The 19,149-nt window shown below is 43.1% G+C and overlaps 1 protein-coding gene across 1 annotated transcript in view; it reads right to left on the minus strand.

Moving 5' to 3' along the window:
* fryb (furry homolog b) overlaps positions 1-19,149 on the minus strand; it is a gene marked incomplete at its 5' end in the record, with an annotated part of 215,811 nt that overhangs the window by 45,916 nt on the left and 150,746 nt on the right. Inside the window, 13 exons of the mRNA XM_083643518.1 lie at positions 835-1,033; positions 1,363-1,584; positions 2,464-2,662; positions 2,951-3,045; positions 3,277-3,464; positions 4,677-4,828; positions 5,515-5,737; positions 6,551-6,644; positions 10,306-10,397; positions 13,052-13,155; positions 15,122-15,272; positions 16,617-16,687; positions 17,900-17,987. Coding sequence (XP_083499644.1) covers positions 835-1,033; positions 1,363-1,584; positions 2,464-2,662; positions 2,951-3,045; positions 3,277-3,464; positions 4,677-4,828; positions 5,515-5,737; positions 6,551-6,644; positions 10,306-10,397; positions 13,052-13,155; positions 15,122-15,272; positions 16,617-16,687; positions 17,900-17,987 — 1,878 coding nt within the window. The remainder of the gene's footprint in view (positions 1-834; positions 1,034-1,362; positions 1,585-2,463; positions 2,663-2,950; positions 3,046-3,276; positions 3,465-4,676; positions 4,829-5,514; positions 5,738-6,550; positions 6,645-10,305; positions 10,398-13,051; positions 13,156-15,121; positions 15,273-16,616; positions 16,688-17,899; positions 17,988-19,149) is intronic.

Consider the following 19,149-nt stretch of genomic DNA (forward strand, 5'->3'; position numbering starts at 1 on the left):
CGCCCATGAGAGAAGGACCGCTGTCGCGGAAAATGACTGGACCCGTTTCCCACTTGGTCTCCCTTAAGAGCATACCGCTCTTCTGACTGGCTCGAAACTGGTGAAATCTCCGCGACGACGGGGTCGCGCTTATACCGGCACAACGACTTTCCCACATGCAGGCAATAGACCACGTTCCGGTCATTTAGCGGTAAAAAGCGCATGTGGGAAAACGGCTTAAGAGAGTTGCCATGGCAACTCATAACCCATGGCCATGGGTTATGAGAGTGGGTTACGGGATTTATACAATGGCTGTGAACCAATCAGATTGCTTGATTTGAGAGAGCCGTTTTATAAATGTGTATATATATATAGCATATTGAAGCATGTACATAACTAATATATAATATATATGGTGATGGTAATAGTTATATGTATAATTATATATATAAGATATGGTAATGGTATATATATATATAGGTATACATAATATGTGATGTAGTTTTATGTATATTCTACACATCTGTAATGGTATGTAGGTAATTCTGATGTATGCAATATCTTGAAAGGTACAGTATGTATGTATGTATGTATGTATGTATGTATGTATGTATGTATGTATGTAATATTCGAAATTGTACCGTTTGTACAGAATGTATTTTTTATACAGAATGTAAATTTTGTATGTAATATCTTGAAACTATGCAAGTTGTTTGATATCTTGAAACTATGCAAGTTGTTTGACCCCAGGAAGAATAGTTGCAGCTCTGCTGTAGCTAATGGGGATCTTAAATAAAGACAAAGACAAAGACAAAGGATTCCAAAGTGAGTCAAGGGGAAAAAGCCTTGAAGTACCTATAGCCTGTGAGGTGTCGACGACGGGCACGCGGGACACCGGTGTGAGCTGACAGAAGAGCTGCAGTGTGAGGTCCGAGGTGGCCTGCGAGGTGAAACCCTTCAGCAGAAGCTGCTGCAGCCCAGAGAAGCCGCTCCACCTCAGCTGAGCCTGCAGCTTCTCAAGGCGCTCGCGGTTCTCTGCTCTGTCCAGGGGCACCTGGGAAATAAGATTTATTTTATTTTATTTCAATGACGCTGCAGGGTAGGGATTATTTTGAAATGCACCATATCCAATAACCAGAGGCATTTTTATTTTATTTTAAGAAAAGGTAGTAGATCAACTAATTTGCCGCAGTAGTTACTGAAGCTGGCTCATCAGCATGCCCTTGTGTTCGTTTGATAAAACACACTGTATCTTGAACATTCACCATACAAGTTCATGTTTATTTTTCATTTTTCATTTTTCATTTAATTTGATCCCTGTCTTAATTTTTGATGCTGCAATTACACAATTTCCCCTCGGACATGAAAAAAGGATCTATCTACCTTTGAGAGGAGCTTGTGAACAAGGCGAAGTGACATCTGATACTCAAACTCGAAGTCAGACTCCATGAGTGACACCGCCACCCAGAAGACTGTGGCTAGTATCGACGAAGGATGGGACACATGGGCGGGATCGGACAGTACGCTGGGGTCGATGCGATTGGTTGAGGACGAGCAGGAGCCAGGGGTTCTTCCTGTTCGCGCAAGGCCGTGATTGGTGCAGGCCTGTAGAATGACAATAAAATAAAACCCAGTTGAAAGGAGAACATCACCGAAAAACAATGCTGATTTATGTTGCACATGATCTCACACATATCCGAAAACTGTAAACAGTTTTGCAGACATTCGTTTAGTTTGACAGTTATTGAGAGTTGATTTGAGTTGATTTTGTAATGATTTCGTAATTTGCTGGTTGAAAATCAGCAGAGTGTTCCTTTAAGTGTGATGTATATTAATCAAGTCTATACAAACAATACAGTAAAGCTGTGTTCACACCGAGATATTTATTTTTCTCTCTGTCGCTCGATTCAACCCTTTGGAATCGCTCTGTCGCTGTTTAAATCGCTCGTCAATAGGCACAATACTTGACGGACATCTGGGGGCTATAACGTTACGCAATGTCATGATATTTGTCCACTACAAGCCACCCTAGTTGTTTACAAGCTAAGCCTATCAGCGTGCTCCTAACGCGAGCTCTATACCGGTAGTACAGACTTCACTTCATGTCAGCTTGACAGTCAGCCTGTCAATCAACTGTCAATGCGGTCTGTTGCCACACAATAAACCAGCGGTTTGTTCCAAGCCAGTGTGATCCTTGACTCACTCTCAACACGGCAGCCAATCAGCGTTGAACAGTGAGCGACTGATGCCAGCGAAATTTCGCTTGAGTTGGGATATTTCATCTCGGGCGACGAGCAAATTTTCTCCCTATCGCTCTGTCTCTGTCGCTCGGACGCCCAGCGATTCTTCTCCCGGGCGAATATACGCTCAATCGCTCGTTTGCATTGACTTTGTATGTAAACTCGATGCCAGCGAAAAACTTTAATAGGTCGGTGTGAACGCAGCTTAAGAGACTGGGCAGATGGGCAGACAGGCAGCGCTTGCCTGGATGCGGTCCAGAGTAGCGCTGCGAGGCGGATCATTGGACTGGTTGCCACACTCGCCGAACTTCTTGGGGACGGAGTACGAGCGCTGGTGCCGCTGTGACGATAGACCACCAAATCCTGGGCCAGGGAAATTCAGCTGACCAGTGCTCTTCCTGTTCATCAGTTTATCACTCGTCAAGAAGTCAGGAGAGGAGGTCCTATAAAACAGACACAATGAAATGAATAACAAGTCAATATAACTGTTGTGAATGTAGAACCTTTACAAAATCACAGACTTTGTTCAGTTTATCTATCGGTTGATCTATTTTCTACAATGCAACCACTTAAATAAGCCTTTTTCAATACTGCACTTTCAGGTCATATCCTCTACAGAGTACAGATAGGATATGGATATTTTAGCATGTTTACTTATTTTTGTCCAAAATGAATTAAAAATCAAATCAAATCAAATGCAGATGTTTCTTCAATTTGGAGGACACGCCTACCTGGTTAAAGCCGCCATAAGGTCACTGTTCTTCAGACATTCGGCTAGATTCACCACCACTGACTCTAGTGTCAGCAGCACCTCCATCACATAGCCCTGAAACATAGAAGTATTTTTGGTTTAAATACACAAACAGAAAAATGCAGAGCTATTATATGTGCACAGAAAGTTGGAATGGTTCTCTCAATGGCTTTCTCTCTCTCTCTCTCTCTCTCTCTCTCTCTCTCTCTCTCTCTCTCTCTCTCTCTCCCTCTCTCTCTCTCTCCCTCTCTCTCTCTCTCTCTCTCTCTCTCTCCCTCTCTCTCTCTCTCCCTCTCTCCCTCTCACCTGCACCTCATCCCCGTGCTCTCCCACCACCTCCACGAGTCGGGACAGCAGGTCGGAGACGGCGTGGGCGTTGATTGGCTGTTTGAGGGCTCGGAAGATCTGGAAAGAGCGTCCGGCGTAGTGACGCGAGGAGCTGCACAGAGCCGTCTGCAAGGCCACGTCGCTCAGCTGCTGCTCCAGGTGGAAGTCTGCAGAAACACACAGATGCATAGAGACACATGATGAAGTCTGCAGAAACACACAGATGCATAGAGACACATGATGAAGTCTGCAGAAACACACAGATGCATAGAGACACATGATGAAGTCTGCAGAAACACACAGATGCATAGAGACACATGATGAAGTCTGCAGAAACACACAGATGCATAGAGACACATGGAAAGATACACAAGGGAATAGAGTTTCATCGTCGAAATGACTACCCAAGCTGTTATATAGTTCTATAACACTAATAGATGTCATATCAATAAAGGTAGCATTTTAATAACAATAAATTGTATTAGTATCACTTTACCAGTACTGGTATGGTAATTTTTTAAACAATACCCAGCCTGTCTTTCAAATCACTTTTTGCTATTTCAGGAGCAAGGCCTAATGCTAAGAACTCTGATGCACTCTACAAGAAGGGGCAAAGCCGTCTCTACTTTCTGAGACGGCTGAGGTCCTTCAACGTCTGCCGGACCATGCTGAGGATGTTCTATGAGTCGGTAGTGGCTAGGCCTTCCTGTATGCTATTGTGTGCTGGGGCAGCAGGCTGAAGGCAGCGGACGCCAACAGACTCAACAAACTGATCCATAAGGCCAGGGACATTGTGGGGCTGGACCTGGGCTCTCTGACAGCGGTGTCGGAGAAGAGAACGTTGTCCAGGCTACGCTCCATCATGAGCAATGACTCTCACCCACTCCATGGCGTGCTAGTCAAACACAGGAGCACGTTCAGTGAGAGACTGATTCCACCTAGATGCAATACGGAGAGGCACAGGAAATCATTCCTGCCTGTGACCATTGGACTCTTTAATGCCTCTCTTAAAAGAGCACCTCGGAGGCGCTCAGTCTCCCTGAGACTGAGCCAGCTGATAGGTTAACTGTGCCTGGCTGAGCCACGTGTAACGTATAGGGCAAGCCGACAATATAAGTCCAGTGTGCAATAAAGATAATTGGCACGTAATGTATACTTACTCTACTTATTTTGCTTACTTTAGACGTATTCTACTTATTTTTGCTCTATCGCATTTTCTACTGTTATTCTATGCTATGTTGTGTTCTTATTCTGCTTATTTTGCTTACTATCACATTTACTACTGTTTATTTTATGCTATGTGTGTTCTGTGATCATTAAAGTCTTTCTGATTCTGATTCTGATTCTTGGTTGGTGCAGAAATGGAAGCTTTCTCTCACCTGACTTGGACTCCTTGAAGACGGACATGATGTGGCGCAGGAAGCTGGCGAGCTGATCTGTGCTTTTGGAGTTGGGGTTCTTTGGTGTGATGTCCTCGTGCACCCACAGGGGGCCCAACGCTCTGAGCAATGACAACACAGTACTCCAAGCGCTGTATACCCACCACCGGCACCATCACACACAGGTTACACACACAGACACACACACTTGCATAGGTGCACACACACACCACATGGTCCGACCGCCATACACAAAACACACACACATACTCACAGAAACAAAACGAAAACACTTGCATATAGGGTTGCACCCAACGATTATTTTCATTATCGATTCATCTGTGGATTAATTTCTCGACTAATCGTATAATTCTTTGGTCTATAAAATGTCAGAAAACGGCGAACATTTCTTATCACTTTCTCCCCAAAGTCCTAGATGACATCTTCAAATGTCTTATTTTGTCCTGACCAACAGTCCACAACCCAAAAAGAATCAGTTTACTGTCATAGAAGACTAAAGAAAGCAGAAAATATTCACATTTAAGAAGCTGGAACAAGAGAATTTGAGTTATTTTCCCCCCTTAAAATGAGGCGAAATGATGAATCGATTCTGTCCATCGACCAATCGTTGCAGCTCTACTTGCAAACATATCTCCTCGCACCCAGATGCACATGTACACACACACACACACACACACACACACACACACACACACACACACACACACACACACACACACACACACACACACACACACAAACAAACTGTGCAGTACATCTCTGAAGATGCGTCTGTGTGTGTGTGTGTGTGTGTGTGTGTTTGTGTGTATGTGTGTACCTGGTGGCGAGGAACTCGATGAGTTTGTTAGTCTTCTCGTCAGTTTCGTTGGGCGTGTCGTCGAGATCCTCCAGGTCGTCGGGGGTAACGAGGGGCAGGTGGCCCACGCTGCCTGCCGTGCTGCTGCCGCCGCCCAGGCTGGCCGACGAGGAGTTGGAGGTGGAGCTGAGGCCCGAGTCGACCACCGGAGACGTCTGCCACTCGCGCAGGAAGTCAGGTGTGTCTGAGGTGGAGCAGGATGGGCTCAGTGGATACAGTGTAGTGGATAAGTTCAACATTTGGAAAAGTACAACTACAAGGTGTACCCATAGAGACAGTCCACATGTCTGGGAACGCCCATACAGGCTCTAGGAACGCCCACAATAGATGCTGGGTTAGCCTGTGGGCAGGGTCAGGGTGGGGTAAATTCCCCCGTTCTATCCATTCAGCATAGTTAGAATTGAGCTGATAGCCCAGCCCAGGCACACGATCTGGGATTTAACCACCGCAGTAAACGCACATCTGAGCAGACATCTTGTGTTCTGCTCTAGAACCCCCAAACATGTACTTTAGAGCCGCAGCACCGTCTTTTGGTGAGTCAGCCCATGAGATATATGGGCGGTTTTACCCCACTCGCGCGCCAGCCGTTTAACATTTTGTGGGCATTCCCAGACATGCCATGTCTCTATTGTCAGCAGAGAATGGCTACACCAGGACTGATGGAGGGTGTTAGGCCTAGAGTTCCAGTCTATTTATGTTTTTTTCGATCGCCGTCAACTATGAACACATTGAATTGCAGTTAAACTATGTCCTACATATCCTATCCTATGTCTCCATGTATTTGACTGTTTCAGTGTGTAACTTTATCCTTTTCCCAGTGTATAAAATGGTTGAAGTTTGAAGATGAAAATGTAGTTTTTAGAGACATTACAGAAGTGACAATAATCTAATCTACTCAGACATATACTTTGTAATTTACATAATTATGCTGGTGGCAAATGTCACAAGATGCCAAAACATTCAGGTTTTGCATGGCATGGTTTCATCTCCTCCTTACGTGAGTGCTGGTACTCTGTGTGGTAGCTGGACTTGACAGTGAGAGTCTTGTTGTCACCGATCTCTCTGGTCAACATCAACACTGAGGCTATTACCTGTAAACACAACAAGGAGGGTTACGCTGTCTTAATGGAGTGTTGCTCATCGCGCGGCTCGGGAGCTGCATGCGGCTCGGCAAGCTTTAATCGGTGGCTCACAGCCACTTCATTCAACATTAGGGGTGTCAAAAATAATCGAGTATAAGATGCATCGCGATGCGGACGTGCACGATTCTGCATCGATTCACATGTCAAAAATCGATTATTATTATTTTTTTATTTTTTCTTTTTTTTATAATCAAATAAAATATAATGGAAGTACATGCAGTTGTTTATTTTAATTATGGATCATAATACAATGCAATTCCAAATGCACTTTTATTTTAAAAGTAGCCACACAATGAGAAAAAAGAAAGTGAGAAAAAATAAATCATGTATTGGGAAAAAAAAGTGATGCATCGATTTAAGATGCATCGAGATGCATCGATAATCGTAATCGAATCGAATCGTAGCCCTCTGAATCGTAATCGAATTGAATCGAATCGTGAGGCCAGTGAAGATTCACAGCCCTATTCAACATGGAATATTGTAGAATATTACCCCCCTGATGACTTTATTTCTCAAAAGCGATCTGGCAACCTTTTCTGACCAAGCATGGTAATATGTTGAATCCCAAAGCATTTGGCAGTAAATTGGTATGGCTGATGTTTTTTTCTCTACTTTTCTAATCCAGGGGGTCTGACCGCTTCACACACGCACGCCCCTCCCGCCTCCGCTGCGAGCGGGGACTGTAGCTATCATCTCAAGAAGCTAATATCCCAAAAGTCTGTGCATTCAGGTGTTGCAGGAGATAGTTAAACATTCAAGCTAATAAGTGAAAAGGCCAGCTCACCCTAAAATTCAAAATACATATTTTCCCTCTGACCTGTAGTGCTATTTATCCATCCATATCGTTTTGGGATAGTTGCCTGAGTTTTGGAGATATCGGCCGCAGAGATGTCTGCCTTCTCTTGAATTAGATTAGATTAGATTAGATTATTTAATGACCACACAGCCAGGCTGGTGGAATTTGTTTTCAGTACAGTTCATACATAAGCCATGGTCCAACATTGAACATCATAAGCGACAGATAAATACAGAAAAAACCACAATAACAGTACATATTACAGTCATAGCAGCAGAGATATGGGGGATTGTTATAGAGAGTTCAGTGTCCATAACAAGGTCTGTGGATTATCTTGAGTAACGGGGTCATGATTTCTGGAAAGAGACGATGCTGTTGAGTTTATCAAATGTATTTCTTTGGCACTTTGAGCACCACAAGCCGAGTGCCATCCAGTTCCATTGCATTGGAGAGAAGGCAGAAACTCTGCGGGCGATATCTCCAAAACCCAGGCAACTAACACAAAACGATATTGATTGATAAATAGCACTACAGGTGAGAGGGAATATATGTATGCAATATATGTATGCAATATATGCAACGATTAGTCAATTAGTCGTTCGACAGAACATTAATCGCCAAATATATTTTATAATCGATTAAATGTTTACTCTTAAATGTGAATATTTTCTGACCCCCCCCCCCACTCCAGACTAGGGGTGTCACAATATATCGTCCCACGAAATTTCGCGATAGTAAAACGTCACGATATGTATCGTTGAGATGAAATCTCATATCGCAATTTCCCCCCCCCCCCCCCCCAAAAATAGACAAAGAAACGTCTTTGTTTATTGAAGTTCAATGTGTGGAAAGTAGTTCAGTTGAACAAGTCTCTGAAGAGACACATGAGAAGTTATACAGGAGAGAAACCATTCAATTGAGTTTCTGGCAAAACTGTTTACTTGACAGGAAAAACTGAAGATGCATAAAAAATAGACTAAGAAAAGTCTTGTTGTTTGAGTTTGAAGAAAAACTCAAGATGCATAATGAGAATTTATACTGCTGAGAAACCTTTTAGTTCAAAGTAAATCTAAGTGACGGTGTAACTCATTCTATTTCAAGATAAGCCTTATCTCCAATCTCATGTTTTTTCTAGTTGTTATTGTAATAACAATTTCCCACAACAGCATGTTTTGTATTTGTGCATTTCAAATAAAATACTACTTTTCCAGTCATATATTGTCATTATTCAAGTTTAAAAAAATATTGTTAAAATCGTATCGTATCGTATCGTTATCGTGAACCCAGTATCGTGATATGTATCGTATCGTGAACTGAGTGTATCGTGACACCCCTACTCCAGACATATTATTTCTAGATTTATGTACCTGTTTGATGGCTGTGTCTGGGCCTCCACTGAGAGGATCAGAGAGGCATGGCATGAGGAACTTGGTGTTGTATTGTCCGAAATTATATGGGACAGGAGTCTGTCTGTGGTCCAACTCTGCTCAATCAACAGCAGACACCAGCTGATCCAATTTAAAGTCACTCATTGACTTCCTTATTCCAAGTCTAGGTTGCACAGGATCGACCCCTCTGTTTCACCACTATGTGATAGATGTCAAGGTTCAGAGGGTACACTGTCACACGCTTTTTGGTTTTGCTCTTCACTATCCGGATTCTGGGCCAAAATATTTGACTGGTACTCCAAGGCTTATAAAATAACTCTTCAGCTCTTCAAATAACTCTTCTGCTCCTCCCTACGGCTGTGCAACAGTCTCTGACGCAGGGGACGATCGTCGCCAAGAGACTCATTCTGAAGGAGTGGAAATCCCACTCTCCACCTTCATTTCAGCTGTGGCTGGCGGACATGGTCTCGGTCGTGCATATGGAGAGACTCCGGTTTCTGAGGACTAACTCACTTACAAAGTTCTCAACTATTTGGGACCCGTTCCTGGCCTACTTTGATGAGGTCAGAAACAATGAGTAACTCGCCCAGCTGACTTCTCAGGGACTCCTTGCATAGGATTTCATGTACAGCATGTCTTATAAGCATTTATGTATCTTATGTGGCTGGTAGCATGTTATAGTGATGTAATGTTGGTATGTTGTTGTTTTTGTTTTGTTTTTGTGTATATGTGTGTCTGAGTTTGTTTTGCTTTTGTCTGTTCTAAAAATTGAAAAATAAAAACAAAATATTGAAAAAAAAAAAATTGAATATTTTCTGATTTCTTTAGTCTTCTATGACAGTAAACTGATTATCTTTGGGTTGTGGACTGTTGGTCAGAACAAAAGAAGACATTTGAGGATATTTTCTTGTGCTTTGGGGAAAATGTGATCAACATTTTTGATTATTTTGTGACATTTTATAGGCCAAAAGAATAATAGATCGAGTAAATAATTGACAGATTAATCAATGGTGAAACGAGCATGAAACGAGCGGTCGTGATGTCCCAGTAACCTTGAACTAAGACCATCAAAATCGAATCAGTTCATCCTTCCGTCCAAGTGGACGTTTGAGTTAAATTCGAAGAAATTCCATCAAGGCGTTCCTGAGATATGGCGTTAACGAGCTTGAAGATGGCGTCCGAGAGGTCACAGTGACCTTGACCTTTGATCACCAAAATCGAATAAGTTCATCCTTGTGTGCAAGTCGACGTTTGAGGCAAATTTGATGAAATTCCGTCAAGGCGTTCCTCAGATATCGCGTTAACGAACATGGGACGGATGGACGTACAGACAGATGGACAACCTGAATCCCTCTGGGCTGGCCTGTCGCCGGAGGAGGCATAACAATTAACGTTAGTTGCAGCCCAATTAGGATCCCAGTCTCACCTGGAAGTTGTTGTTACAGGAGAGGGCAATGAGGAGATGCAGGAGGAGACGCTTGCTGTGTTCAAACACCTCCGGTCTGTAGTGGTCCAGACCTGGAGCACACATCCACAGACACAAACACAGGATTATGCTACTGTACATGTACTGTAGAGCAGTGGTTCTCAACTGGTGTAGCCTCAGGACCCACTATTTTCCTTGTCATGAAGTCGCGACCCAAATTTCAGATTTTTTTTTAAACCACTCAAATTTATTGCACAAAAAATAGTGCATTAATACACCATGCCTTCATGCATGTTATAAACCTCAAATGAACAAAAAAGTGCAACAGAAGTGCAACTACGGCTAAAAACCAATTGAAATAAGGCAGACTTGAATTACAGGCCTATATGTTTTTAAATTTAAACAAGTCAAACTGGTCATGCTCAGAAAGTCGTATTTGAACTGTATGAAATATGAAATAAAAGGCAGACTTATCTTGAATTACATGCCTATATGTTTTTAAACAAGTTAATAATAATAATAATAAAACTTGTAATTAAACTGGGGCCATGCTAATCCAGTTTCAATCATCTGAATTGAACTAAAATTAAATATGAAATGAAAAGGCAGACTTCTCTTGAATTACAGGCAGAGCATTATGCTTCAGCTTGTTAAACAAGTAAAACTGGTCAGGCTAATCCAGTTTCAATAATCTGAATTGAACTCAAATGAAATATGAAATAAAAACGCTACTTCCTGGTATGGCTCGTGTGCCCTTCAAAATAAAAGCGTTTTTTTTTTTTGGCTTTTTCTTTTCTTTTCTTTTTTTTTGCCAATGTCCAAAAATCAAAAAAGCGTGGGTAAAGGCAAGGCGTAGGCAAGGCTTGGGTGCCCTGTGTGAACGTAGCCTTACTCTCTGTACTGTATGTATGCTCAATCAATCAATCAAAACGGCCCCGCGACCCACCTTTGGGTCGCGACCCACCAGTTGAGAAACGCTGCTGTAGAGCACACTATCACAGACAATAGATTCATACAGAAGAGCAGAAACAAAACAGTCAAAACATGCTAGCAGGGTGCACAAACACAGAGATTACAGTTATTGGTGAACCAAGACACTAAATGGCTGTTATTTCATGTGTTCTGCTGTTTGTTGCTATGTATGTAAACTACTTTGAATCAACCTTTTTAGTCCGTACAAAGCTGTTGGTAACCGCAAAAAAGCCAATAGTGCCTCTGTAATAAAGTTCATAATACAATGCAACATGGATGCTGCTGAGACAACTTGTTGTACACAGTAACACCACCAGGGTGGATGATGATGATGATACGCATTCTCCGCTGAAGAGTTATTACACAGGCGATTACATAAAACTAACCCATTCTCCGCTGAAGAGTTATTACACAGGCGATTACATAAAACTACTAAATTTGCTCGCAGTTGACAGGCGATGAATGTGTCTACGTTTGAGATAATATGGTCCTTGGTGAGAAACACAGGCCTTGAGGAATGTGTGTGTGTGTGTGTGTGTGTGTGTGTCTGTGCCAAAGCACATGCCTGTCATAGCTGAGGCTGGAGATAAAACGACACGCCGTCACGACACAGCTTAATTGGACGTCAGAGGAAATACCTACACAGCTCCAGTGTGTTTCTGTGTGTGTGTGTGTGTGTGTGTTTCTGTGTGTGTGTGTGTGTGTGTGTGTGTGTGTGTGTGTGTGTGTGTGTGTGTGTGTGTGTGTGTGTGTGTGTGTGTGTGTGTCTGTGTGTGCCTGCATACTGCCTGTCTGGCAGTACAGTGAATGATGGATGGGTATGTTCCAGATTGTATCTTTGACTTTACATTGAAGGTCCTTGACTTCACCCCCAGGTGATCCCACTGGGAGAACGAGCATACATACAGTACAGAGAGTAAGGCTACGTTCACACAGGGCACCCAAGCCTTGCCTACGCCTTGCCTTTACCCACGCTTTTAAATAGGCGTCCTTTTTAGTCAATGAGGCTGTGTACACAGGGCGCCTCAACGTGAACCTTGCGTGTACCCACGCCTCGCCTGAGCTGCGCCGATTTTATCGTTTAGGCGTGAGGTCTATTTTAAAGCCGACTAGGCGCGTGAAGGCAGACCTTTTCTGTCAAGCCATGAAGGAAAAACGTGACAATATCCGTGGGAAATGGCAAAGTCAACTGAATTTCAAAATAAAATGGTGTTACTACAACAATGTTGAGCAGAGAGAGAGAGAGAGAGAGTGATTGACGGGTGGCTATCACGTGGGGCTTTCTCCCCGTCGGTAAACAAATCTTCAGGAGAGAGAATAGCGACCGAAGAAGCAAGATGGACAATGAAAAGTTAATCCACTTAGTACAACAGCACCCAGTTCTCTATGACAGCAGTCACCCAAGAAGGAGACCTGGTTATACATATCCAGCATCAATAGCACATTAAATATATCCGATTTATTTTACCTACCCATGATAATTCGGGACCACACGTGACAAAAAAAAACACTCGGGAGAGAGGAGAGGCGCTGGTAGGTTCAGCGTGGAATAGTCGTCCAGTGTGATCACAAGAGCATGTGATAGGTTCACGCCCAGCTCAAGGTTTGTAGGTGTAGGCGTGGGTTGAGGCAAGGCAAGGCGTAGGTGCCCTGTGTGAACGTAGCGTAAGAGAGAGAGCGAGGTAGACCAAAACTGAGTTATGTAGGGTGTGTGTGTGTGTGTGTGTGTGTGTGTGCGTGTGCATGCATGCGTGTGTGTGTGTGTCATTCATACCCAAGAAGAGGGCGTGGAGCAGCAGGGGCAGGTGCAAAGCCCAGTCTTCTCTCACACTGTGGTCCACTACCATTTCAGTCATGAAGATCACTGCGATGTTACACCTGGGAAAAACAGAAAGAGGGGGAAAAAAGTACACTGAATGCACAAAGTATGATGAATACTTGCTCTTTCCACAGGCGAGAATGTGCTGTCCAAGTACATAAAGTGAAAACTTTGATCCTTTATTGATTTCACCTCTTAACCCATTGATACCTGATGCAGCATTTGTGTGTTTGTCCCTTTAAGACTGCGAACCGCGTGGTCTTAAGGGAATACACACACAAATGAGGGATATACACACAAATGCTGCATCAGGTATCAATGGGTTAAATCTACTTCTGTCTGGATCTTCATGCCTCGACACAACTGATGCAGCTAGAATGACTGTAGGTAAGTTGAGTGTTGATCATATTTTATACAACATCATTCAATCCAAATCACATAAATTGGTTTTGGTGTATATCTTAATACTGCAACTGTGAAGCACCGCTCATGCTGAAGGATTTAGATGATTTGATTAGACAATCATATGCATGCTATTCAATTGAACATTGAACCACTATGTTAGGTCTAAGATAACCTTGCTTTGCACATATGTAGGGGATTTGACCAACTTGAAAACAAACTCAAACAAACTCATAGATCTAACCTCGTCAAGACAGGGGACATGCCATCTCGCAAGGATTTCTTTAGGTGTTGAGGTGATCAGAAGCGTCATGCCCATTGTAACTGAGGGGGCAATTGCCCCCTCAGATTTTTGAGAGGTAAAAAAGATTTTTATTTTTATTTTTTTATTTTTATAAACATAGGCTATAATATTATAGGCTGTGTATGGTAGTTGAAACATAGTTTCAAGTTTACATTTATGTATGTTTGTAGTTAAAACAAAAACATAAATACTGTATAGGCTACATACAGTACAACACAAAAGGCTGTTATTTACCCTTTGTCGCCACCTGGTGAGTAAATATATATAACTAAAACCATTAAAATTGACAACTGGTCCGCAACTTTTTTTCCCATGTATCTACCAGTCCTTGGCACAAAAAAGGTTGTGAACCCCTGCTCTAGAGGAAAGATGTCTACCTTCTGAAAAGGCAATACCAGCCAAAATAAACATTGTGTTACATTGCTTTGAAATGTGTGGTCTCCCTTTTTTGTCAAGTCCATTGAGCCTGGGCAGTGGCAATGTACTTAGTCTGGTGATTATGGATCTTTCCAGGAGGCTGAGCAGTTTGGAAAATAGCCTTATGGTTACACCTGCTTAAATTTAAAATTAGATATTCCTCTAAATCTGGCTTCCAACCCCGCAAATTTTTTGCCGCCCATCGCCCCCTCAGATTGTTGGCTTGCATGACGCTAGTAATCATTACAAATATTCAGTCTCCACCAAGCAGAGAAACGAGCTGGCTAAGCAGGTTTCATTTTATAGCGGTTGTTTATCAGACCATCTGTGACCAGGTGTCATGTCTGTGGTTGTGTTTGTGTGTGCGTGTGCATGTGTGTGTACCCGCACGCGTGTGTGTGTGTGTGTGTGTGTGTGTGTGTGTGTGTGTGTGTGTGTGTGTGTGTGTGTGAATGCTTTACATTGCTTTATGCCGGCTCTTGAATAGCCATGACTGCTTCACAGTTTAAAATTTAGGTCGCAAGAGCTTCCAAATTCAAATTGTGTGTGTCTGTCTGTGTGTGTGTGTGTGTGTGTGTGTATGTGTGTGTGTGTGTGTGTGTGTGTGTGTGTGTGTGTGTGTGTGTGTGTGTGTGTGTGTGTGTGTCTGTGTCTGTGTGTGTGTGTGTGTGTGTGTGTGTGTGTGTGTGTCTGTGTGTGTGTGTGTGTGTGTGTGTGTGTGCTGTGTGTGGTGTGTGTGTGTGTGTGTGTGTGTGTGTGTGTGTGTGTGTGTGTGTGTGTGTGTGTGTGTGTGTGTGTGAGTGTGTGTGCTGTGTGTGGTGTGTGTGTGTGTGTGTGTGTGTGTGTGTGTGTGTGTGTGTGTGTGTGTGTGTGTGTGTGTGTGTGTGTGTGTGTGTGTGTACCTATGCAGTGGTCCTCTAGGTGTAATGGTCTCTGGTAGGTAGTCGACCAGAGGAGCCCAGCAGCCTCCATTAACGGGCATGGGTAACGGCTGAGGACGGTTGGTCTCCAGGACGCCGATCAGCCAACCGGCGTAAGGTGGGAGTGGGTCAGCTACAGAAATAGAATAATTTAAATAAAACATACAACAACCTGAAGAAACATAATGATGACATGCCTAAAATATCTCTTTGAGTGTTAATTGTAGCTATCTTACAGTACACTGATCATAGACTATGTGACAAACAAACAGTTCATGTGACAGTTTAATTACAAACAACCGCAGCTAATTCAAAATGTGTGGTATGCCAAACACGAGCCAATCAACCATGGTCACATGGGAGTTCCAGCAGCAGCAGACTCATGCCTGGAAGCAGACTCACGCCTGGAAGCCTCTCAAAGCAGATGCATTGGGCGTGTTCTGCTAAAGATAGAGCATCACTGATGCCTGACAGTGTGTGCCGCTGTGTATCTGAGGCTGTGTATTTCTTTGTCTATGAGCCTGACAGTGTGTGCCGCTGTGTATCTGAGGGTGTGTATTTGTTTGTCTCTGTCATTGCTTTGACAGCAGGACATTCCGTGTTTGATATATTGCATGTGTGCCAGTGGGTTACAGTAGTGCATGAAAGTAGTGTTACCAAATTTCATTACAATTAAAGACTACAACAGGTGCAGTTTCTTACGGTGCATTAAAGTGCATTAGCGTTTCTTACAGTGCGTTCTCACCCTAACGACTCCTGTCAATTTGTGCTGGCTGGGGCATTAGCAACAATTAGCATAATGGGGTTAAAGTGGCTGATATGATGAAGAATCCATGTCCTGCAGCTCTTTCAAAATGACATGAGTACTGTACAGCAGTGGTTCTCAAATGGGGGTCCGTGGCACTTTGCTAGGGGGTCCGCGAAAAGTTTTCAGGAAAATCAAAATGTCTTTTCTTTTCTTTTTTTTGCAGCTACATGGTTCGATGAAAATATTTTATGCATTAAATCTAAAATGGTGCATGGATTACATTCTTAATTCAACAAACCTATCAATTTAAAAGTCAAGCACGTTACCGTGGAAACAATTAAACTTAGCCCAAAATCACAAATAAGAATGAGGGGGTCCCCGGTATATTTTCTATCTTGTAAGGGGTCCTTGGCTGAATTTGTTTTGAGAACCTCTGAATATGTAGCCTTGTGGACTACATATTGTGTGTTGTCTTGTCTGTGTGTGTGTGTGTGTGTATGTGTGTGTGTGTGTGTGTGTGTGTGTGTGTGTGTCTGTGTGTGTCTGTGTGTGTGTGTGTGTGTGTGTGTGTGTGTGTGTGTGTGTGTGTGTGTGTGTGTGTGTGTGCGTGCGTGTGTATGTACAGTACAGTATGCGTGCGTGCGTGTGTGTGTGTGTGTGTGTGTGTGTGTGTGTCTACACATAGCATAAGTCCAGCATGCTTGTATGTTCACTCTCAAGTCAACGTACACTTTTCGTCCTCGTAGGAGCCTCCTGAGCTGTTGCTGTAGCGAGACTCCAGTCTGTTGTGAGCCCTGGCCCTGGGTAGACACAAAGTCTGACATTAACGTGACATTCAGAGTGTCCCCACCTACGCAGTCACATTCCATGGCTGCTAACTTGTAGACAGTGTGAAAGTGGCTGTGTTCACAGTGCTGTGCCATTGATAGGAAATATTTGCTATGTAGTTGTACAGGTTGACCTCTGGGACAAAACAGAGCTTTTATGCAACAGCAGCACACATAGGTAGTTACTGTGGGTTTGTAAATCCACTCTGACGCTCTACACTGAAATGAGAGCGTGAACGGACGGTACATTACAACTAGAGCTGGGTATTGGTTCAAATTTCAAGAATCGATTTGATTCCGATTCACAAGGTTGCGAATCGATTAATCCCGATTCGATTCGATTCGATTCCGATTCGATTAATTTCAATATCAATTTGGTTAGTGATACCAAAACGTGTTTTTTGAGCTGTAACCTGAATTACATGACTGTCCAGTTATGTAACACAGGGGTTCCCAACCTTTTTTGCGCCAAGTAGATACATGGGGAAAAAAAGTTGCAGACCTGTTGTCAATTTTAATTAGTAGTATGTAGTTGTAACTAATGTAGTTTTAGTTACACATATATTTACTCACCAGGTGGTGACAAAGGGTAAATAACAGCCTTTTCATCTGTCAATAAAGACACTTTCACAATTATGCACAGTGATTTGATTTCAGCCTATATAATTTCTAAAAGTAGATATTAATGATCAAACATTTCCATTTATGTAGCCTACAGTATTTATGTTTTTGTTTCAACTACAAACATAAATAAACGTCAACTTGAAACTATGTTTCAACTACCACACACAGCATAATATTTTAGCCTGTTTATTATTATTTATTTTTATTTTGTATATTTAAATTAAAAAAAAAACGATCAATGGACATATGAATCGATATCAAAGGATTAAAATAAAAATCGATTAAAAATCGGAGAATCGATTTTTTTAACCCAGCCCTAATTACAACGGCGCTCCCAATTTATGAACGGTCCAGTGTGCACTCTGGGTGCTCGGAGTGCTATTTCCGAACGCACCCGTAGATGCACATACAGTAGACGTGCCACAATGGGCTGCACCATGTATATTGCATTAATGCTTAATAATCTATATTGACCTTATACACTGAATAGGAATGATAAACTGCGGCTTGAGGCTAATCTAGACCAAGTTATACATAGTAATGACAGACATGAATACTGACCTCTCATCATTCTCTCTGGCTTTGGTTTCGTCTGTGTCTGGGAAGTTCTCCTGACCAGCCACCACAGTGTTACTGCTGGAGGTGGTGCCTAACACATGAGACATTGCAGAGATGTTCTTCAGGAATATAGTGTAGTTCAACATCTGTCATATGAAACAACTGTAAACTTCAAAGTAAAGGTCAAAGTTGAGATAAAAACACCATTTCATGTCAATGAATATGACCAGCAACCAACACAAAATACCAAAAGAAAATCATTTCAGTGGAGGTGGTTGTAAGTAGAACCCAAAAGAAAACCGGATTATTAAAAAATATACATTCTGCATTCAGTTCATTTCCACTGATTTGCATTTAAGAAATGAGATCTCACTTTCTCAATACTTGACGGGATACCACCAACCTAGCCAATGACAGGAGCTTCTCCTCTGACCTATGTATGAGGCTAGCCAATGACAGGAGCTTCTCCTCTGACCTGTGTATGAGGCTAGCCAATGACAGCAGGTTCTCCTCTGACCTCTGTGTGAGGCTAGCCAATGACAGGAGCTTCTCCTCTGACCTGTGTGTGAGGCTAGCCAATGACAGGAGCTTCTCCTCTGACCTGTGTGTGAGGCTAGCCAATGACAGGAGCTTCTCCTCTGACCTGTGTGTGAGGCTAGCCAATGACACAAGCTTCTCCTCTGACCTGTGTGTGAGGCTAGCCAATGACACAAGCTTCTCCTCTGAACTGTGTGTGAGGCTAGCCAATGACAGCAGCTTCTCCTCTGACCTGTGTGTGAGGCTAACCAATGACAGGAGCTTCTCCTCTGACCTGTGTGTGAGGCTGGCCAATGACAGGAGCTTCTCCTCTGACCTGTGTGTGAGGCTAGCCAATGACAGCAGCTTCTCCTCTGACCAGTGTGTGAGGCTAGCCAATGACAGGAGCTTCTCCTCTGAGCTGTGTGTGAGGCTAGCCAATGACAGGAGCTTCTCCTCTGAGCTGTGTGTGAGGCTAGCCAATGACAGCAGCTTCTCCTCTGACCTGTGTGTGAGGCTAGCCAATGACACGAGCTTCTCCTCTGACCTGTGTATGAGGCTAGCCAATGACAGGAGCTTCTCCTCTGACCTGTGTGTGAGGCTAGCCAATGACAGCAGCTTCTCCTCTGACCTGTGTGTGAGGCTAGCCAATGACAGGAGCTTCTCCTCTGACCTGTGTGTGAGGCTAGCCAATGACAGGAGCTTCTCCTCTGACCTGTCTGTGAGGCTAGCCAATG

Source organism: Poromitra crassiceps (genome assembly GCF_964638095.1).
Source record: "Poromitra crassiceps genome assembly, chromosome: 1".
Lineage (NCBI taxonomy): Eukaryota > Metazoa > Chordata > Actinopteri > Beryciformes > Melamphaidae > Poromitra > Poromitra crassiceps.